At 35.3% G+C, this 23,621-nt stretch overlaps 1 protein-coding gene across 1 annotated transcript; it reads right to left on the bottom strand.

The window, feature by feature from the left end:
• Positions 1 to 10,130: 10,130 nt before the first annotated feature.
• Positions 10,131 to 18,149, bottom strand: LOC108991046 (SNF1-related protein kinase regulatory subunit beta-1). Its single transcript, XM_035690492.1, has 4 exons — positions 17,675 to 18,149; positions 11,626 to 11,804; positions 11,363 to 11,525; positions 10,131 to 10,790 (listed from the first exon to the last, which is right to left on the bottom strand). The coding sequence occupies exons 1-4, from the start codon at positions 17,891 to 17,893 to the stop codon at positions 10,473 to 10,475; spliced, it is 879 nt and encodes a 292-aa protein (XP_035546385.1). The 5' UTR covers positions 17,894 to 18,149; the 3' UTR covers positions 10,131 to 10,472.
• Between the last annotated feature and the right edge of the window lie 5,472 nt (positions 18,150 to 23,621).

Genomic DNA, 23,621 nt, shown 5'->3' with positions numbered 1-23,621 from the left:
GATGGTTAAGAAGGAGATTGGTTTCGTTGCACTTGTTGCTATTCGATCTATTAGGGTTTTTGTCCATATGAGTAAAAGGTTTATAACAAGAGAAAATCTTCTCACTAGTCATTCTGCTAATGCCCAAATAACAGCGACCAATGTTGTCCTGCCACGTAGGCCACCCATGGAGAAAGTAATAGACCATAGCATCCATGGAGATTTAAGATAAACAGAAATCACTAAACACAACAAAATATATAAAAATTATTTTCATGTAACTCTTGACAAGAAGAAGTTATGGTCTGATGCAATTGGAATGATGAAATAGGCCAATTGCAAAGGGTCATTTGTAGCAGGAAACGAATAGGGATCACTATCTTACCCAAGAAAAAAAGGAAAAAAAGTGGAGAAACAAACAAAAAGTTGAATCACTTAGTATGCACAAAAAGTGGGGAAACAAACAAAAAGTTGGTCTCTTGAACCCACAATCAATTTGAAAACTCACCCAAGAAAACCAAAATTAAGCCAATGAAAAATTTAGACCCATTGAGGAACTCGTTTCAAGAACATAGATTATATGAAAATCTAGACCTGTTGAAGAACATATCTCAAGAACCTAAATTATAAGGAAAAACACCACAAAAGTTGTGATTTACTTTTGATAAGTTCAAAAGTTTATTCAAGAATAAGATGAGATAAACTCGACTCATAACGAATAATTCATCAAATTTCATAAACTTATTAAAAATGAGGCTACCAAGAGTATTTAAACCATAACCTAATTAAAACCATAACCAAAATAAAATATTTTCTTCCAAAAATACCCCTAGATGAATAGTGTCGTGACTACAGTAACTCTCTACAGTACATCTTTAAATCCTAGTTCTTAAAAAGTAACTTTCCAAATAAGCCATTGACCAAAATACAAGGCCTTCCCTAAAACCCTAGTTCATAAGAAATAAGATATATGTGAGCCAAGCATCTTCAAGCCCAATTATTCTAGACTAATTCATATAACTAATAAAATAAGTCTCTTTATAAATAAACAAGTCTAATGCCTTCAATCACATAAACATAATAATAGGGTCTAATTTATGTTAAACATTTCCAAAGCTTGTATCACGTGGATGATCATTAGATCTCCTTCTCTCAAGCTCATTTTGAATATTCGGCTCTTGTTAGTCTCGTCCCAAGTGGATTACACCAATCTTTGCATTACTTCCTTGCACTTCTTAGCTCTCGATTTTGTGATTGCCCCATCTGAAACTTGTAATGGATCTTTAAGATTTGGTCCACCTTGGTGTCCATCATTCCCCCTCCTCAAAATGATTTGATCTCGAATCTCCACCTGCATTAAAGGGAAAAAGATAAAAAAACATTAAAAGTAGCAAAAATATGATACTTACCTAGAAGATCCACTTAATATGTATTTTCATTAATTTTTTCAAGAAATTGGAAAAGTCTATCAAAGTTACTCTTGTTATCAACAAGTAAAAGTATCAAAACTAAATGACTAAGTGGATTAAAACCATAAACAACTTCAAAAGAAGAATAAGAAATAGTAGTATGCATGGTCCTATTATATGCAAACTCTAATAAGGGCAAATGATATTTCTTCAAACGTTCATGTAATAAGTCAATGAATGTCAAATGATACTCTCAGAAACGTTCATGAAACACATTTAAAGTCTTCCTTGCACCAAAATGACCACTCCAATTATATGCAAACTCAATAAATGACAAACAATACTCCCACCCATGGTCACGCAACACGTTTAAAATCCTTTTTAGACCATAATGACCCAACAAACCACATCCATGCACTAGCATCTCATGCATAAGACTAGTAGGCTCACAAAGTTTATTTTCTCTAAACAAATATCATTCTAGTCTATAGCACTTATCGAACGATGCCTTCGCACATGCTTCATACACACTAACAAAGTCATCATCATTAGCATGCAATTCCTTATCATATTCAAATTTCAATAATTTTGCATCTAAAATGAAGATAATGACATATACCTTCTTGCTAAAACATCAACCACAAAATTTTTCTTATCTTGTGTGTATTTGGTTATAAGAGGAAGTATATCAATGAATTCCTCCCACTTGGCATGCATTCTATTCAACTTACCTTGTCCCTTCAAGTATTTCAGGGACTCATGTTCGTCAAAGAAAGGTCAGGTAGGAATTGTCGCACCAGACACAAAATCAATGTAATACTTTATCTTTCTAATATGTGGCAATTCACTAAACACACCACTAGAAATTATGACCTCATTTCCCTGCAACAAAGAGACAACAACACTAGGCAATGCTTTGTCAAATTTGTTTGTAGTAAAATTTACCTTAGCATAAAAATTCATTTTTTTTTCTTTGTTTTTCTCTCATTTGTTTCACTCTCTTTTCTTTTCACCTTTTTTTTTTTTTTTTCTTTCACTCCCTTTTTTCTTTTCATTCTTTTTTTTTTCTTTCACTCTCTTTTTCATCTTTTTTTTTTTTGAACTCTCGGCCTCATAAGTTTTTTTTCAACTCATTCTCTCTTTTCAATTTCACTTGATCTTCATACACTTGTCTTCGAGTCAATGGTACAAGTGTAATGATCTTATTGTCTTTTACCAAAGTATACCTATTCTTAAACCTGTCATGAATCATTTTCCTATCATATTGTCACGGTCTTCCCAACAAAATATGGCCAGCATACATAGGCATTACATCACAAAGCACTTCATCCATGTGTCTCCCAATTCAAAAAGAAACTAACACTTGCATATTTACCTTAACCTCCCCACAATCACTCAACCATTGCAATTTGTATGGTCTAAAGTGTTTCAAGGTAGGCAAATCCAATTTCTCAATTAAAATAGTGCTAGCAACATTAGTATAACTACCCCTATCAATGATTATACTACATACGTTGTTGTTAATATGACATTTAGTATAAAAATATTCTCTCTCTGTTGCTCCGTATCATCCACCTTAATTTGTGTATTGAGAGTACAACTGGAAACAAGAGATTGACATGTCATGGGGTACTCCACTCCATCATCATCACTAGTATCAACCAACCCGGGCATCTCATCACTATCACCCTCACTCTCAGTCATCACCTCTCAATTGTCACGCATAATCATCACTCGCATATTTGAACATTGAGATGCGATGTGCCATGTACCCAAACACTTAAAATATTTAATATCTCTATTTCGTGAAGGTTGTAATTCTACCTTGGGTTTGTTGCTAGTTCCTTCATCTTTTCCCTTAGGTAATTCAGTCTTCCCCTTTATTATAACTTGATCATTTTTGTCACACTTTAGTTTCTAAGGAGTGCTAGAAACCAAAGTATACATTGTTGTACCTTTTCTCTTTAACTGCCTCTCCACCTTCATAGCCATATGCACCATGTCCTATACCTCTACATAATGTTGCAACTCAACTACATTGGCTATCTCCCTATTCAACCCACTCGAAAATCTAGTCATCGTGGCCTTCCAATCCTCCACTACATTAGCCCAAATCATAGTCACCTCCATCTCCTTATGATAGTCCTCTACACTCTTAGACCCTTGTATAAGATTTTGTTATTTTTAGTAGAGGTCTCTATAGTAGTGGCTAGGAACAAATATTCGCCTCATGATTGCTTTCAACTTTCTCCATATTTCTACAAGCCTCTCAAGATTCCTCTTTCTATTGGTCATTAATTGATCCAATCAAATAATCGCATAATTAATGAATTCAATTACCGCCAACTTCATCTTCTTCTCTTCAGAGTAACTATGACAATTAAATACCAACTTTATTATTTTCTCCCACTCTAAATAAACTTCAGGGTGAGTTCTACCTTGGAAGGATGGCATTTTCATTTTGATGTTCCCAAGGTTCCAATCTACTCCATCTCGACCCCCTGGGTTTCCCCTAAGTCCTCTTTCACGCCTAACTCCTTTATATCTACCCAATCCAACTTCAGATGTTAAGTCTTTCTCATCCTCACCATACTCTCTATTCTTATACACATTCTCAAACCCATTTTCATACTCATTCTCAATACTAGGCTCATGTCGCCTCCTATCCCTCCCACCTTACAGATTTCTAATCACTGCTTCTTGATGATCCATCATATCCCTCACACTAAGTTCAATCAGTCAAATTATTATTGCATGACTTGCAATACAAATGATGAGTTACCTGTCATCCCCTTGGGTGATGAGTCACTCATATGAGACATCGTAATGTGCTGCACAAAAAGAATGTTAGTGGTAAAAACCTCACACACTCCATTACATGTTTACACTCAAATAATGACACTCCACTCATGTTTCACTCTTAATTGACATTTTTCCAATAATAGTCTTACACTCTCTTACATTTTACCTCAAGAGTTTTCTCCCTCAAGTTCTTTAAAAACTAGTTAAACTAAATCAAGACAATACAACCTTATTTTATTCTAACCAGTAACATCGATCCAAGAAATAAGAACAAGAAATAAGGAAAGTATAAAATGACACGAGACTCAAGAAATTTATATAAGGAAAAGAGTCATTATAAAACAAGATATCAACTAGAAAGATATATTCAACCCTTTTGATGATAAAACTCAATGAATAAATGTCATTCTTTCTCTTTGTTGTAACTACATAACAACGTATGCTACCTTTTTTTTCGATTTTTTTTCTTTTCTCTAATTCAAGCAATTGAATTCAAATACAGAAGAATTGACAATGAAGTAGAAGAGAATCAATAGAACGACACTCCAAACAATTGACAAACTTAGAGATGCAAGAAAACCTAAAATTTTGAAACCTTAGGTGATGCAAATTTCAGCCAAACCAAAAATCCTAAGAATTTCGGCAGCCTATTTTTTTTTTTTTTGCAACCCTAGAACGATGAAACCCTAGAATTAAATTTAAAGATGCAAGAATTAATAGATAGAATTAGACCTGATTGGAAACCTTGCTCTGAATACCAAATGATATAAACCCGCGGGAATGAAATCTCTTGAATTTACAATCAATTTGAAAACTCACCCAAGAAAACTAAAATCAAGCCAATGAAAACTTTTGACCCATTAAGGAACTCTTTCCAAGAACCTAGATTATATGAAAATCTAGACCCGTTGAAGAACCTGTCTCAAGAACCTAAATTATAAGGAAGAACGTTACAAAGTTTGTGATTGGCCTTTAATAAGTTCAAAAGTTCATTCAGGAATAAGATGAAATATACTTAACTCACAATGAATAAATTTATCAAATTTCATAAATTTCTTAAAAATGAGGCTACCAAGAATATTTAAACCAAAATCTAATTAAAGGTCTAGCCAAAATAAAGCACTTTCTTCCAAAAATACCCCTGGATGAATAGTTCCATGGCTACAGTAACTCGCTACAGTACCTATTTAAACCATAGTTCCTAAAAAGAACTTTTCAAATAAGTCATTGGCCAAAATACAAGGTATTCTAAAAAACCATATAGTTCATAAGAAATAAGATATATGTGGGCCAAACATCCTCAATCCCAATTATTCTAGACTAATTCCTATAACTAATAAAATAAATCCCTTTAATTAAATAAACAAATTCAATGCTTTCAATCACATAAACATAATAATATGCTCTAATTTATGTTGTACTTTTCCATAGCTTGTATCACGTGGATGGTTACTAGATCTCCTTCTCTCAAACCAATTTTGAATATTTGGCTATTGTTAGTCTCGTTCCAAGTGGATTGCACCAATCTTTCTATTGCTTCCTTACACTTCTTAGCTCTCGATCTTGTGATTGCACCATCTGAAACTTGCAATGGATCTTTAAGAGTTTGTCCGCCTTGGTGTCCATCAACAAAGGAAATAATATATACAAATAATACAGTAATAAACTGTATATGTCCAAAATTTTAAAGTCCAAAACTGTATACATGAAATTTGAACAACCTTAACCAGACAAAAATGTAAGGTCCAAAATTCTCCAACACAAAAGGCTTAGTAGGACAAAAAATCAAAACAACTTATTTTATTATTTAATTCCTGGTGAGTTTTTATTTCCAAATAGATTTTATGTTTTTGAGCACTGATTTTTCCTAATATTTGTAGATAAAAACCCTAACATTTGAGTAAAAATAGAGAAAAAGATGGAGAAAAAACTACCGCTCAGAAGAGGGGGGAAAATGAGGCCGGTGGAAGGTGGACTAGAACCAGAGGTCCGTGCTAGAAATAGAGAGAGAAAGTGAGGCCGACGCCTGTAAGCTGTAGAAATATAATGAAAGGAAAGGAACGAATGGCAGGGTTTGTGTTCATTTTTGTTTTTGGTTTTTTTTTTTAATTCATGTGGCTTGCCACTCAAGAGGGACATGTCATTCGGTAAAAAACTTCTATGCCCAGCTTTGGTAACTGTAACAGCACCCATTTGATTATGCCATTATGTTGAACCCCTAGGTTGCATCCAAAGTGGGTATGAAAAAAGGGAGAGTTAATTTCTACTGCAAAAATGGTCTCATCTCATGTTACAATAAAATCATCGAGAGTCAGTGAGTTGAGAGAGAGGCAAAATGTAAACAACACAAACAACAGATCATGAGAAAGAGAAAGAAATCCCAGGTTTTCTTCTACTAGAAATCTGCTATGATGCGGCTCATTAATTTATTGTGTAGAGTGCTGCTTACGTGTCCATTAATCCCAGGAGAACAGCACATCGCTCCAAAGTGGACCTGTTATAACAAACCTAGCAATATTCGGCCTATTAGAGTTCTTGCCCATGGAAGCAAGGTTTTGTCACAAACTCATTTTCTTTTTAAAAGCTACTCAGTTTACTAGGGTTCTTGTCCATGAAGGTGAAGCTTGGTAACAATCCTATTGTCATTTAGGGTTTTTGTCATGTATAAAACAAGTGCATGCTTAAGAATGGAATTGGAAGGGTTAATAACTACTATGGCCAAATAGATTTGATAGTGTTTAGCAATGGATTTCTAGATCCACTAGGTACACGGGTTAGCATGATAGTATAAGGATTTCTTTCAAATCAAGTTCTAATATTTAAAACATGTACTTTTCAACTTGCGTGTTCGTCGGCATTGTTATTAAAACAAATTTTTTTGTAAGTTAGCCTCTAATTTACTCTTGGATAATATAATCATGTTTATCGAGTAAACGCTGCAATTATGATTTGTTGTTTGAAATATTGGTTGATTCATGTTCGACTATGCTATGCTATATTGCTTGACTCATTGATAATAAAGTTTCTTGTTCATGATATGTGTTGTGATCATTGTGAATATGTTTAAGTGAATGTTTTAATTATTCCAAGTCGCTCATATGTCAGGATCACTAAATATTGTGCCATGATACATGTCATTCAAATGACATGATAAGATCACATGAAAGAGTTACATGTTAGGATTATGGATCTAGAAGACTTTTGACATGACCCAATCCTAGGATAGAGGAATATCTTAGTAGAATTTCCTTATCCACTCTGGAGTAAATAAAAATTGAGTGGTAGCCTCGGGTTGACAAAGTACAGTCAACAGGCTTTGGAAGGAACCAAAAGCTTTCCAGAGTGAAGTCGTAACGCTTAACGCTAGTGGGTGTGAAAAGTGATAAGTATTGTGATGGCGATGTGATCTATCATATTAATTGCAAACTTTTGGTGAAGGCAGGTCGATCTGCCAAGAGCATAAGAGGGCTCATGGTAAAATAATTTTGATCTACTTGGCTGCCTCAAATATGACGTACTTACAGCTAGTCAAGAGGCTTGTGATGTGATGCAGTAACTAGCAAGTGCACATGGTTGTGAGATGACTGCCAGATATCTGTAAGTACGTATAAGATAAGAGTCTATGAATGAATATGAAAATGAATGATTACACTATTTTTCTGTTACTGCAAATTGTCGTGTGTTTGAAAAAGAGTTTGAATGGTTGAAAACTATTGTTTATGAAATTGCACGTTCATGCTCATGCATTCATGTTCATGTTTACTTTATGCGTGTTTATGTTATCTTTGTGTACATTTTTTACATAACTTGTTGGGATTTCTTGAAATATCACTGCGGTAATTTCCACTATCATTCCCCTTGAAATGATAGAAGTTGTATCCGGTTCAGAAGGCTGAAGGTAAGATGGAAGGCTAGCTTGATACTATTGAGGACAAGTGTACAGTGAAGACCCATTTTAGGATAGCAGATTTTTTAATGGAACTTTCCTTAGAGAGATGTCTAGGATATCCTAGAAGGAAAGCGTAAGTACTACTGGTTACCTATAGTGGAAGAAATTTTAACATTTGAGAATCGTTTTGACATAATTGACCAATTCATGGAGATTATTTTGAAATCAATCTTTGAAGTTCGAGAGATCCTAAAAGGGCACTGGATTGCATAGGCTTATGCCTTGATGGTGGCTATTCTCTTCTGTAAAGAAGCCGAGATTCATGAATTTATTCTTGAAGGTGATTCAATACAAGTGGTCGAGAAGATGCAAAAATTCCTTGAAGGAATGGAGTCCAGGTTGTTTAATCATTGAAGACACTAGAAATGTATTAGGATCATTTGCAACTTGGAGTATTAGTCATAGTAAATGGGATACTAATATGGCTGCTCACGTGCTAGCCAAGAATGCTATTTTATATAAAAATGATCTGTATGATCTTGAGAGTATACCTGTTTGTACTAACCAAATAGTTTCCCCAGAAACTTTGTAATTCGTTTTCTGCTATAAAGTTATTCTCAGTTCAAAAAAAAGTACAAAGCACATTACTAATAGACATCACTTCATGCGTCGCTTTTAGGTTTTATGGCTTAAAAACTCCTACTTCCTACTTGCCTTTTTGCAGCCTAAAGCAAAATCTTGAAATCTTCCGTGACAAAAACATATATACACTAGTTCAACAACTTTTTGATAAAAATATTATTAATTTTTAATTCGTTAGATTTTATTTGATTGTGATGGGTTTGAATTAAAAAATAATAATATTTTATTAAAAATTGTGTAAAAATTATAAATTATTTTGTCTGTATCATTTCTTATTTCAGGACTTGGATTACAGAAAGCTCTCTTACTCATTTGTTTCTGTTTTGACTGATAAAGATTAAAAAAAAAAAAAAAAAATTGTTGCATCTTTTCTGATAAAATATTTTTCACTTTTTCTAATGCGTTCAGAACATCAAATATCTAAAGACAAATATTCACAAGTATGGTGACAATGAACATTATACACGTGATTGTAATGTTTTAAAGAAAAGTTTGTATGCTTGATAGATTTATAAAAGACAAATCATATTTATAGTCTGTGTAAGTCCTACGCACTCTCTCTTTGAAAAAAATACATAAATCTAACACCCACATGAAGAATAATAGATCTCATTTTTTCTTAAAAGGAGTACATAGAAATTGCACACGCTAGAATTGTATGGACTATTACTCATTATAAAAAGTATTTGAAAAGCTAAAACTCACTTTTTTAAAAAACTCAGATCAAAGCATTTGATGAAAAGCAACTTTAACGATCATGCGAGATGCTGAAAAAAACTGTTAACATGTTTAGAAACACTTTATCAAACGGTAAATAGATTTCTGATAGAACCTTTTAATAAAACCCTACAATTAAAATATCTATTACTCACAACATCCAGTGTTCTACCCGTATATTCCACACAGTATCTTTTCATGTTGTATACGAAGGGCATGGCATGGTTCTATAGCGGTGTACAGTGTTCTCAGGATTTTGTCCCGTTTGAATTCAAAAATCACTCCAACCCATCTCAACTCATCTCACTACTATTCACAAATTTCAACTCACAAATCTTCTACTATTCACAAACCATCTCAACTCATCTCATCTCATCTCTGAATGCTTATACAAAGATATAAATAAATTAAAATATTTACATATATTTAATAAAAAATAATGGCTTAAGATGAAAAAATATTACTCATAAAATACCCTAAACAACAAAGTTACAAATCCTAAAATCAGTAGCATAATACTAAAATCAAGAATTTTAAAGCCGACCCCACATTCTTCTATCTCATAGCTTTCCTTTCCCCTTCTAAAATCCTTTTATGGCACCAGGCGTAGCAAGCTACATAGTTGAAACGATTCTTAAACCCATGAATCCTCCCCTACTTCCCCGTCAACTAAAAGTATAAGACAGTGAATCGAAGTAAGATTGAGCACATGCATTTATGATGGCGTTTACTAAAACCGATCAATTACACCACAAGCAATTCTACCCATTAAAAAAAACAAAAAACAAAAAACAAAAGAAAGAAAAGAAAAAAGATAAACAAAGCTATGGAAAGTTGATCATTGTTTTCCACTATTTACAGGAAGGAAAAAGGGTTCCATAAGCAAAGGATGAAATTAAGGCGTGCTGTGTGACAGAACATGGTCACGAGTTAAAATATAGAGATGTTCTATAGACAAAGATACCTTCACGGTCAACTGTAAAATCATTTTTCAATCTTTTGATTTGCAGAATTGAGCTTCAAAAGTGGGAGTTCTACCTTTTGAGTGGTTTGTAGAGGACAACCGTGACATATTTAGACTGGAACCGATGGGTTAGGCCCAAGGCAACCACAGACTGAGAAGCCCAACCTTTCTCCATGAAAACGTGATTGAGCACAACGTGCCGAGGTTTTGAAGAAGAAGCTTCATCTGAGTTCTCCATACCCAGGACGGTTAGATGCAGTTGGGCCGGAACAGCCACAGGCTCCTTTGCAAAATCCTCCTCTGCTGGAAAAACCTGACTATAGCTATAGTCTGGTGAAGGTGGAGCCTCAAACTCAGCCACGCTCTCAAGGTTTTCAGGCACATGATCCTGCACAAAACAACAAAAGCTAACAGAGGAAAGTTAGATGATTGTAATAGTGGTGTATGAAAATAGATCTTAACCATATAATTCATTAGATATCAGCTAAGAAAGAAGTCCAAAACAGTGATGTCATCGAAGAAAGATTTTTTGAGAGTAATTAGACTAACTTAATTGTGACATTCCTAGTTATTAGAAATTTTAAAATTGGTCGAAGTAATGGCGATCCAGCTCCTTGATTGGTGTCACATTAATTAATTGGTTAGTGTAACTACTATTATTCTTACACAACACGACTTAATTACCCTACTGCATGTATTAGTGTTGTTATGTCAGTGCATAACTTCCATTTCCATTCATGGCATTTAGATCATTATAAGTAGCCCATGTACATGCTTGCATAACATTTTCTTGTCAATCTCCGTCTCTCTTGCTCTGTCACAACTACAGGACTGATTGGCATGCTTCAGAACATACCCACCCTTCTTACATCCACCACCTGAATGATCTTGACTGTGGGATAAGGACAAAAAACTTGAGGACAATATAGAGGCTAAATGAAGGAGAAGCAAGACACATACATGAACATCGAGAAGATTACAAACACGGCCGATTTCGTCAGCTGCAAAAGGAAGATCTGGGATATATCTCCATTCACCATCAACAATGAACCTGTAATGGAATATACCTGATGGCAGGACCATAAGAATTGAGTGGTCTTTACCAGATCTCTGAAGTAATTTCCTGCAATGAGATGGAACAACATGTCACATACTTTGTCCAACATGTCACGTCCATGTCACAAGATAAAGTAAATTATGATAAAAAAGTGACCAGTGCTTACTTTGATTTCCAGTTGTCCCAAGATCCCTCAACGGCAACATTGGAACCACCATAGCTCCATGTAATCATGGTAGGGATTCCTCTCTCAGGCGGATGATCAACAACTCCCTGAGATTCATTCTGCCAGATACTGTTGGAAAAGGGGGGGCCATCATCCCTGTGCAAGGGAGCTAGTGGAACCTGCAAACATTTAGAAGAAGAGCAACCCATCAGTTAAAGGTCAACAAGGGTGTTAAGCTCCTTCGGTCACGGTATAAAAATAAAATTCAGAACTTTTTACCAGCATCTAGCATCTCCGCAAATGAACAGTAAAAATCAGTAACTCTTGCATGAAAGCAACAGAACTTACAATATATATATATATATATATATATGAAAGCAACATAACTTACAATATTATCACTGCTAGCCAATAATATAGACTTCACATGTTTACAATGTCACAATAAATAAGAACAGGTGCATACTTGAGGAATTGCACAGTAGCATGCATCCCTCAAATATCAATTCGTTACAACATGGCATTGCTCTTGAATATGTACATGGCTATTCCTATCATTCTCATCAATAAAATTCTTGTTCACCGATAAAACAAAAATCAATTTGTTACAACATGGATATTTTATTTCATTATTTAGAAAATTTTAATGGATCTTTTGGAGCATAGCTGTACTGGAGCTAAAAGTTTCGAAATCACATTTCTGATTAGATTGATCTGAGATTTCGATTTCAATTTCCAGTCAGTGTGTGCATTTCTTTCACGCATGTATGCCACAAGAAGTGAATGTCTTGCTATGCCATTGGACCATGTAAATTGATTGGAACAAATTGAGGCACAAATGATAACATTCCAAATATGAGAAACTAATAAAGTAAGGAAAAAAACCATCAAACATAGAAGCATAATCAATGCACTATGGCGAGCTCCCATAGTTTAGCGGGCAGCGTCTGCAAGGCCCTTGAATTTCGTTCACTCCCATATTGTTTTTATAGGTAAGATAAATGTTATTTATAATAATTAAAAATAGGCATAGCCCAAGTATACACGACACATACAAGAGAAGACACCTAGTCAAGAACTAAAAATAGATGCAAGAAAATCATGAAAGTTGAGCCTGCTAAAGTCTATAGCAATTGCTAAAACAATCGAAGAAGAAGCGTATAAGTTGATCCAGTAAGCATTCCCTGTCTTTAAGGTTCTGATTGTTCATTTCCCTCCAAATGCACCACAGTAGACATATGGGGATTGTCTTTCATTATGTTACAATTCGTGGGATGTTGTATAGACCTCTCCAGCTGGCTTCCTTTCGCTCCAAATGCACCACAATAGACATATGGGGACTATCTTCCATATTGCTACAATTCCAACTGGTAGGGAGATCAATCACCTTTCCAAGCATAACCCATGTTGTGATACCCCATATGATTAGGATAAAGCTAGCTGATGTATGAGATCCCACATTGCTTGGGAATGAGAATTTCTTGCTCTTTATAATGCTTCAATGGAGCTCTAATTGTATCATTGACTAGTCTTTTTGGAGTATAGGTCATGTGATTTGGCCCTTCCATTGGGGCATTACAAATGCTAGTCCCATTCTATTGAAGATATCATCCTATAGGGCCCTAGCCACCTCACAGCAAAGAAGCAAATGATCTACTATCTCTCCATTTCTACACATGCAACACTAAGGTGTGGTTTTGATAGTGAGTTGAGATGAGATGAGTTGAGATGAGAGTTGAATAAAATATTGTTAGAATATTATTTTTTAATATTATTATTGTTTTTGGATTTGAAAAAGTTGAATTGTTTATTATAGTTTGCGTGAGAATTTGAAAAAGTTGTAATGATGAGATGAGATAAAACACTTATTGTATCCAAACGGAGCCTAATCAATTACCATGCTCTATCGTTTTCTTAGGTTGTCCATAGTCAGAAGCTTCCCTAAGGAAGCTATCAAATAAAGCATCCTTAACCGGTGCCTTACTCCTCCAAATACTCCTCCCAGGAAAAGGATCATGGTGTTGATCCATAAAATGATCAAATAGAGAAGTTCCCTTTCTTGGAAGGGATCCAAAACATCTTACCACTTCCTCCATCCCAAATTCACCGACATATTGCTAATTGCCGATAATAGTGATTCAGGCTTTATGCAGGCAAGTTGCAACCTACTATCCAAACTAAGAATGGGTTTTCGGGGGTTAGCTCACCCTTATGGGATCAGCCTTTGTCCTAGCCATTGTGGCCATGTGTCACCTAGGATAGAAGGAGCATGATGACTTTACATCATCCTCACCTTCCTCTGGGTTATCGCTGGCAATCTGCTCAGGATTCTAAACTCAACGATGGCAACTAAATACGAGAGCGATACTTAGGGCAGGTTTGGGGGGTGAGATGAGAATTTTGTGTTTTATTTTAGTGTTTAAAATATTATGTTTTAATATTATTATTGTTTTGGAATTTGAAAAAGGTGTATTTGGATTTGAAAAAGTTGAATTATTTATTATATTTTGTATGGGGATTTGAAAAAGGTGTAATGATGAGATGAGAATTTTGTGTTTTGTCTTGTGCCCCAAACATGCCCTTAGCCCTTCACCTTAAGACATGCTTTTCATAGAGCATACCTTGATAATTGGGTCGTTATGCCTATGCTGTGAGGTTCTCAACCACTTGATAGTTCAATTTGCTCATTAGTGCCTAATCTTGAGATGTGGATACTCCAAGGCACTTACCATGGAATCCTTCTCATGTTTGAACTAAGATTTGAAATCAAAATTTGTCCTCATGAGGAAAGATGGGGCAATTCAACTGAGATTAGATGAAGATCAAACTTTCTATTCTCTCCTGAAATCCTGATGGTCTATCAAAGAATCATACAAATGGTTGATGTTAGTGTGAAATATTTATACATACTACGACATTTCAATATGAGAATAGTAGGGTCTTTAAGAATTGCAATTCCAATTATCCTAGATACCTCGCATACAAAAAGCTAGTTTACCTTGTTAATGCCTTTTAGCTATTGTTCACGAGAAATGAACAGGTCAAGACATTCAACAAGGAATCTTAGTAATTGAAAATATTATTATACTTAATCATTAACAAATGAGAATGGAGAGCAGGTAATAATAGTTCAGACTGATGCACATGGAATTTTAATGAATTTGAAAGTTGTATTGAATAATTGACCAAGCTACTTGTATTGGTAAAGAGCAATGATATGCATACAATCAACACACATTTTACACAACTCCCTATTAAAATATCATTACTTTTTAAATTCAAACACATAAAAAATAAATGAAATTCAAATAACGTCAAAATAAATTAGTATTTTAATAGGTAGTAGTGTGAAAGTTATATATTGGTTGTGTGCATAGTATTTACCAATGGTAAATTCCAAAGATATATGATGCAAATGAACTAAAAAAAATAACTCGTGAATTGGGTCAATACAAAGTTAGACCAATTTTTCCAACTCAGTAGTTGGATCTATGAGTATGAAAAATAGCCCCATAACTTTGGGAGAAGGGATCATTTTGGGGTAAGCGGATCATTTATTATGAAGAAGATGAGCTTCAAGGACCCTCATTCAGTTATCAATTAGATATGGGAGATTTAAAAAAAACGATAATTTTTTTTTTTGGTAACCGTGGGTGTCCGGGCTAGCTTGCGCGCATCTCGACTAATCCCATAGGACCATGAAGTTAACAATCAGGTAGTGGCCCTAAGGGGACTCGAACTAGTGATCATTGGAGAGCAAACCCAAGGCCGGGCCAGTTGAGCTACCCTCAGGGTTAAAAAAAAAAGAAAAAATACTATAATTGTATGCGAATTTTATTGATAGTATCAATAGGCATTGCCCAAGAAGGCAGGTACACAGGAAAAACACCTATTTGAAGTTAGAAACCAATACAGGGAAATCATGAAAACTTTGTCCATTGGAATCTTTGCCCAAAGGAACAATGTTTTGTAGAAAATGTTTTGAGTTAATCCAATTACAACTCACAATATTTGAAGTTTCTATCGTTCTTTTCCTTCCATATACACCACAATAGAAAAATGGGGATGATCTTCTACACAGCTGCAATTGACTGTTTCCACTTAATCCTCTCCGAGTAGCAAGGAGATCTACTAACTTTTGAGGGATAATACATGCTAAACCAACTCTCCATATTAAAAATGAATCATGGGGACTACTACTCGATCACTTCTACAAGCTAACATGTGCATAGTTGTCTTTGGCTTGTGCCGTATATTAGAATATTAATTATAATAAAACAATAATAAGTTATAAATAATAACAAGTCAAAAATTAGTTTTTTATAACTTTATTTCATATCAATTGAATTACTTTGTTTAGAGCCTCCGGTAGCATATTTGAGGCAGTGACGTGTTCTCTTCAAAGTATGTATTCCTTCCAATAACACAAGCATATAACGCACAATCCTCACTCACAGTTGACAAAAGAATTCTTTTCAATAGTTTCCTACTGAAAGAAATTAAAAAGTGATTCCAGATTAGTTTTTGTAAGGAAAAAACAAATCACTTTCATTTGGCACTCAAAGACCAGGGGAGAGAGAGAATCATGATAATCTCCTAAATAAAAAACCTCTAAAGACCACATAAGAGAGTCAATCCGTCAATTTGACTACTTCCTAAAAACAAAACTAAGGACCCAAAAAATGAGAACATGCCATGTGTACAAGTCTATAGATGACAGGTTCAAATAATTACCACTAAATCCACATTATACTAAATTGGTGCGTAGGCAAGTCAGTGAAAAAGTTCTAAGTTACCTTCTGATAGTCTCTCTAACTTTCTCAGCTTTTTTATAAGAAGCCAAAACAAGTCATTAAGAACACCTTGATTGCTAATCTATTTTTTTCAAGTATCTCAGAGAATAAAGGTATATTCTTTCTTCATTTCAACAATCTCAATTTATCTTGTGCATGCAGGGAAACCTATGATAAAGGAGGATTGCTCTGTCCAATGGCTGAGATAACATACGGGCAAGTTTTTAAAAGAGAGGCCAGGTTTCATTTGCAAACTACCCGGGACAGATGTCACAAAAGTTAAAAAAGAAAACAAAGAGAAGGTTAGCACATGTTTGGTTAAGAGAAATTTTGAGAATGTTTGAGATTTTTTTTTAGATGTATTGTTTATTAATTTTTGTGAAGTTTTCAATAAATAAAAAAACTTTTGAAATATGTTTGTGTTAGGGTTTGTGAAAGTAGATAAGCAAAATTGAAATATTATTTGAATATAATTTATAGGGTAGTTTTTGTAAAAGTTGTTTTGTTTCTGTGTTTTTTACTTTTCTCTCAAATTTAGGCAAATGATGGGATGAAAAGTTGATTTTTTTTTTAATTGAAAGATGTTTGGATAGAAGTTATAAAATATTTTGGAACATTTTGAAAAAAAAATGGCAAACCAAACATGGCCTAATTTTTGTTGATAAAGGTTCCAGCATAGCACATTCTATACGGACATCCCAAATGGGCAAATAGAGTGCTTGCCTGCAATATGCTGTAGACATGTGAGGCACCGACAAGTATGACGGGTTAATGTTGCCAAATTAATTACGTTGATTTGTTGAATTCTAGCGAATGAAGACTTCAAATAGATGCATTAAACTTCAATTGAATCACACTTGGGATGCACTTCTTTACACAGAATGGATGAAAAACTATATAAACAAACATCACACGATGAAATCGACCAGATATATTATGGTGTGAAACTCCTGGATTCCGCCTTCCTTCCCTTATATACCCCAGTTTTAGCTGTACAAATTATTTTCATATAAATGCTCAACCCGATCTCAGGTTGTAAGAAATAACATATCCTTCCACAGCAAGTGATGAATATAAACCAAGAACAACATGCTGATATAGCAATCGCTAAATTTAAATAACAGTGCGTCTTAAGCTCTATTGTCTAGTTAATAATGACATTTGGATAGAAAATAAGTCGCAAGAACAAAAGGTATTATAAATACCTTTTTTATTTCAAATATTCAAACGAGAGAAGATAACACAAAAGGCAGTACCTGAGGAGCGAACAAGATGGGGGATCGAGAGCGTCGGGGGCTCTGAGGAGGGGTGTTGTTCCCCATTGAATCGGAGGAAGGCACGCGCTCCGGAGGATGGGAATTGGGCGCGTGGTTGTAACCAAACCCCGATTCACCATTCGATCTCCTTCCTGATAACGGATCTTCATCATCCTTCCCAATCCCACTGCCTCCTTCTGTACCGTTAGCATTTCCCATTTTTGGGAGAAAAGAAAACAAGAAGAAAACCGGGACAGATCGAAATCCGTTCTCTTATATGATATATATATATATATATATATCTATTAGATATAGATATAGATATACACACTACAGATATATACACATAGGCAAAAGGCAGAAGCAGAGGAAGGTGCAGAGAGACGAGGTAACGAGGAGGAAACGCAGGTGTGGGGTGGAGAGGGGAAGGAGGTTGTTGCAGCGAGGTGGCGGGTCGAATGAAGGTTTAGCCATGAACTGATTTTAGAATGGGATTATGAAAATAACGTCGGAGTTGGGTTTATTTACAGAGTTTGACACTGGGTAGGGACGGCGCCCACGTAGGGTAGGTCGAGAAATCCACGAATGAGTGGATAAACCTGAAATAATTGACACCAAAGTTAAATCGAAAAATTCTGTACTTTTTGGCCACGCGCTGTTGTTCCAGATTCACGCGCTAATATAATTATGCACGTTTTTGGAGCACCGGGAAGGATAAGGTTGGATGATATAATTTTTTTTTTTTTAATAGGAACCATGAACTTCTGATTAAATCAGAAATATATTATAAAAATTTGAGAAATTCTATTTACAGTCCTGAAATGAAGATTGTATGTGCAGGCACATGTTTAAATGAGAGAAAATATTATTTTAAGAAGGATAATTTTGTAATTTTATAAAATTTTAAAGTTAAAATAGTTTAAACCTGTACATGCAGTCCCCAAGTAAAGACTATACTTAACATTACTCTAAAAATTTATCAGCCCAACAGACTACAACCAGGGACATAACCCCACCAAACATTGACGTCATTGACATTCCATGCATATAGACATGTTGAATTGTGCACCTCGGTACCCTTTGCATAAGTTGTTGAATATCCTTGACAATATGTCCCAGCCAAGATCTTGAATTATCCATCTCTTGGATTTCTTTAACCACCATAAGCGAGTCACTTTTAATATGAAGCTCTTGTAGACTAAGAGGAATACTTAGTCGTAGCCCTCTTAGAATAGCAAGCAATCAGTTCAATTTCAGATGAATCATTCACTGCCACTTCCTTTTTGCTAGTTATCATAAGTACTTCTCCTTTGTTGTCTTGAAGAATCGGCCCCACACTTGCAAAATCTTGTTCACGAAACATGGCCTTATCCACATTAAGTTTAATAACATCCTAAGTAGGTGGAATCCATTTTGTAATTTTTCTTTACACTACTTTGAGGTGCTCCCTTGATTGACTTATACAACTTTTGCATAGAAAGAGCTTGATTGATCACACTCTCTGTTGGCAAGGGTTTACTTTCAAATATCCATTGATTCATTCTATACCAACAACTCCATGCAGTCAGGAACACTTACTCCAAGTCCTCCTTCATTTTACTCTCTTGTATTTGTCTAGCAAAATCCACAAACTGTGTATCGGGTTCACCAATTTGTAGGTCAGGAAGAACTTTATTCCAGCTTTCTTATAAGAGTGAGCAATGGCATAGAGCATGCATCATGTTTTCTACATATTTAAAGCAAAGCTGACATAGATCATCAAACACTACTTTCCTTTTCTTCAGATTTGATAAAGTGGGTGACCACTCCATACATGCCCTCCAAGTAAAAACCTTCACCTTATTGGGGATGCTTAGTTTCCAGATCTCTTTCCAAATTCTTTTTTGCCAACTAGCATTTGAAGATTTAACCTGTCCATTACTTTTCTGCTTATCACTGAATAACCTGTAAGCACTTTTAACACTAAACCTGCCACTTCTCTCCATAATCCAAGTCAGAAAGTCTTCATGAAACTCAGTACTCAGAATCATCTTCAGCACTTCATCTACTGCTGCTAGTGGAAGTACACTTCAAACTTTTGAAACATTCCACCATCTGCTATTTGGATCAATTAGTGCCTCCACTTTTGCCCCATACTCTCGGATATCTCCCTCACCCACATGTAGTTTAAGATCTTAAAACCTAGAATCCAATTGTCATTCAAATATCAATATATCTGACATTACCTACCCTTCATCTGCAACTTTGTGCCAATTTATCCTTAACAGACCAGATGCACTTCCATGCATAAGAACAATTATGACCTAGCTTTGAGTCCAGAAACCTGTTCTGAGGGAAGTATCTAGTTTTAAAGACCTTATGAAGCAAGTTGTCCCCATTTTGCAGTAGCCTCCAGCCTTACTTAGTAAGAAGAGATCATGGAAAGTTCTCAAATCCTTGAAACCCATGCCACTTGCACTTTTAGGAACACACATTCTTTCCCAGCTCACCCAATGTATCCTCTTTTCTTCTTGTTTCTGGCCCCACCAAAATTTAGCCATTATATGCTCAAGATCAGTGCACAAAGAAGAGGGTAATTTAAAAGAGCTCATAGAGTATGTTGGGGTGGAGAGTGCCACTGCCTTAACGAGGATCTCTTTACCACCTTGTGACAGAAGCTTCTCCTTCTAGCTCTAAAGTGTTTGCCAAACTCTATGCTTAATATCTAAGAAAGCATTGTATTTTGCTCTTCCAACCATTGGAGAGAGACCTAAATACTTGTCATATTGTTAGAATTATTGGATGCCCCAGTAGTCTAGAATTGTCCTCTGTGTATCAGTAGGGACATTTCTACTAAAAATCATGGTAGTTTATTCTCAATTGATGCTCTGACCAGATGCCTTCTCATATGACTCCAATTATCTATGCACAACTCTATTTTCATTGAGGTTGGCTTTGCAAAATAGCACACTATCATCTACAAAGAGAAGGTGGTCCACCAAAGGGGCTTCTCGACAGAATTCTAATGCCACTGATCTGTTTGTTCTGTTCACCTTGGTGCAACAATGTGATCAATCCTTCAATACATAGCAAAAAGAGATAGGGAGATAGGGGATCACCCTGCCTCACCCCTCTAGAAGGATATATAGGTCCCATAGGCTCTCCATTGATAATTATAGAGAAAGACACAATCCTTACACATAGCATAACCATATCAATCTATTTCTTGGCAAACCCCATCTGCAGCATGACCTCTTCCAAATAAGTCCATTCAAGCCTATCATAGGCTTTGCTCATATCGAGCTTAAATGACATGAAGCCCTCTTTCCCTGCTCTTTTATTTCTCAAATAATGAATCATTTCATAAGCAACAAGTATATTATCTGAGATAATTCTACCAGGAACAAAGGCAAATTGAGAACTGGAAATTATTACAGGGAAAATCAACTTGAGCCTATTAGCCAATAGTTTAGAAATAAGTTTGTAAATAACATTACAAAGACTAATAGGCCTATATTCAATCACTTTTTCAAGTCTTTTGTTTTTGAAATCATGGTTATAAAAGTATGATTGAGAGAGGATGGGAATTGACCTTCATTTAAAGCATGCAGCACAACAACAGTGACTGTTCTTTCCACAATGACCCAATATTGTTGAAAGAATATAGGTGTCATTCCATCAGGTCTAGGAGCTTTGGTAGGGTTCATTTGGTTCAAGGCATCCTCCACTTCATTTGTTGTAAATGGCTTGGTAAGATCCTCATTCATTCCCCTTGTGACTCTTCCATTTAGAGCAGACAAAAAACACAAGTTTCCTCTCTGTGAATTAGTAGTGAATAGCTCCTGAAAGTATTGCAATATCAGGTCATCTTTTTCCTCTCCTTCTCTCCACAATCCTTCTCCATCCTTGAGTCTCAGAATCTAAATCTTTTTTCTCCTGTGAAAGGCCTTTCTATGAAAGAATTTAATATTTTGGTCTCATGCCTTTAACCACAAAGCATTTGATCTTTGTCTTCACATAATTTCATCCATTTCTAACCAGTAGTTCAGTTCATCTCTAGCTTGTTGTGCCAAGCTCTTGCTTATAATATCTTGAGCTGGACATTCCCAAAAGACTGTTTATCCCACTTTGTGAGATTTTCACTGCACACGGATATCTTGTTCATAATATCCCCCATACCATTTTGCCCAGTGTTATATTGCCAAGACTTCTCAATGACCTTTTCACAATTTGTATCCTCAATCAAAATTGCTTCAAACCTGAAAGGTTTAAATCCCTTTCTTCTTATACTGCAGCCTTCTATCTGCATAATTATGGGTATATGATCTAAATGAGTAGCTGAGTCATGAACCACCTTAGCCTTGGGAAACAAAGAACTCCACATATTATTTCAAAGTATTTGTCCAACCTTTCTCAAATATTGTTTTCCCTCTCTCGATTATTCCACCATGTGAATTTGGACCCAGAATAACCCATGTCAACCAATTCACAGTCATTCACAACTTGCCTAAATTCCTCCATTTGTTTTTTAGGTCTTGTTCTACCCCCTTGTTTTTCCCTTCTGCTTAAAATCACATTGAAGTCTCCAAACAGAAGCCATGCATTATTGCCATATTTTCTTATTGATCTCAACAGGTTCCAGGTGTAACAGCCCGCTAGAAGCTCACTGATGGAATTTCTATTGACTTTAGGAACCTTGTGAAAATCCCATAAGTTTTTACGAATCGACAAGTCGCACAAGTTTTAGTCTGTTAACATAGTCAGTGTTATCACTCACTTTGGTACTAGAAATATGAGTTTAATTATTTGAGATAGTTAGAAGTGTCATAATGCGTTATGGTCTACACCATTAGACTCAGTTGTTTATTTAGGATGTTATGGCGTAATAACCCATTTTCATAATTTCGAACGAAACGCTTGTTTGAAATTGTGAAATTATTTTTAAGGGCACTTCGGGGTTGAATTTCGGTAAACGATTTTCACTAAACGTTAATATGAATATTTAGGATTTTTCAGTATTAAGTTTATTATGTATTTTTTCGGAGTGAATAGTAACCTCAATAAGCACACCCAGTATAGTGTTTTTAAAATCACAGTGTCAAATGTCCAAATTAGATTAGAGAAGTTTCATTGGACACTTGAAAAGATCTTAGTCACACATAGTGAATAGTATTAGACACTTGACACCATGAGGAACCATTAGATGGATTTGTGAAGGAAATCAAGGTGTAGATCATGCCATATAAACAAAACTTTATTTCATCTGATCAACCAAATTGTACCAGATCAAAGAGAGTTTCAATCCTTTGATACCATGAGGAACCATTAGATGGATTTGTAAAGTAAATCAAGGTGTGAGATCATGTCACCTAAGCAAAACTTTGTTTCATCTAATCAACCAAATTGTACCAAACCAAAGAGGATTTCAATTCTAGCGAAACCCTAAATGGTTGAATTGAAACCCTCTTTGGTTGGAATCCAATTGAAACTCCAAAAAATTGGTTGAAACTGAAACCCTAAACAGTTTCCCCAACCCTAAAGTTGGCCTTCAAACATTTTTTAATATGATTTCTAGCATTGTGTTTAATCATTTGATTAAATCGCTTCCACATACTATTAATTAATCAAATCCTAGTTATTATATCATTATCCAACTTTTCAAACCTTGGAATTTTGATTGGGCTAAGAAAAATTAGATTTGGGCTTGATAGCATCCCAAACCCTAACCAAACCCCATTTAAACCATTGAAGCCACATTGGTTGAGGCCCACCAAAACCCACGAATTTGGCCACCTTGGCAAAGCTTCTTGAAGAAGTTTCATCCCCACATGGCAGACCATCCACTGCCCTTGACTACACCTAATAGTGCCTTGGTGTAAAGGAGAAATCCACCTCATCAACCTCCATACCTCACAGCTGTTGCAGGCAGTCCTTGCTCCTCACTATTTTCCACTTTATGTCACATAGC

Source organism: Juglans regia, chromosome 5 (genome assembly GCF_001411555.2).
Source record: "Juglans regia cultivar Chandler chromosome 5, Walnut 2.0, whole genome shotgun sequence".
Classification (NCBI taxonomy): domain Eukaryota; kingdom Viridiplantae; phylum Streptophyta; class Magnoliopsida; order Fagales; family Juglandaceae; genus Juglans; species Juglans regia.
The sequence above is the reverse complement of the archived record's forward strand: the minus strand, read 5'-3'. Positions and strand labels throughout refer to the sequence as shown.

Bases quoted from the DNA above. Each gene is read 5' to 3' on its own strand.
- LOC108991046 (XM_035690492.1), bottom strand. From the start codon at position 17,893: ATGGGAAATGCTAACGGTACAGAAGGAGGCAGTGGGATTGGGAAGGAT. The intron at 11,526-11,625 runs GTAAGCACTGGT...ATCTCATTGCAG, and splicing joins TGGGACAACTGGAAATCAAA to GAAATTACTTCAGAGATCTG. The intron at 10,791-11,362 runs GTATGTGTCTTG...TGTTTTGTGCAG, and splicing joins GTAATCTTCTCGATGTTCAT to GATCATGTGCCTGAAAACCT.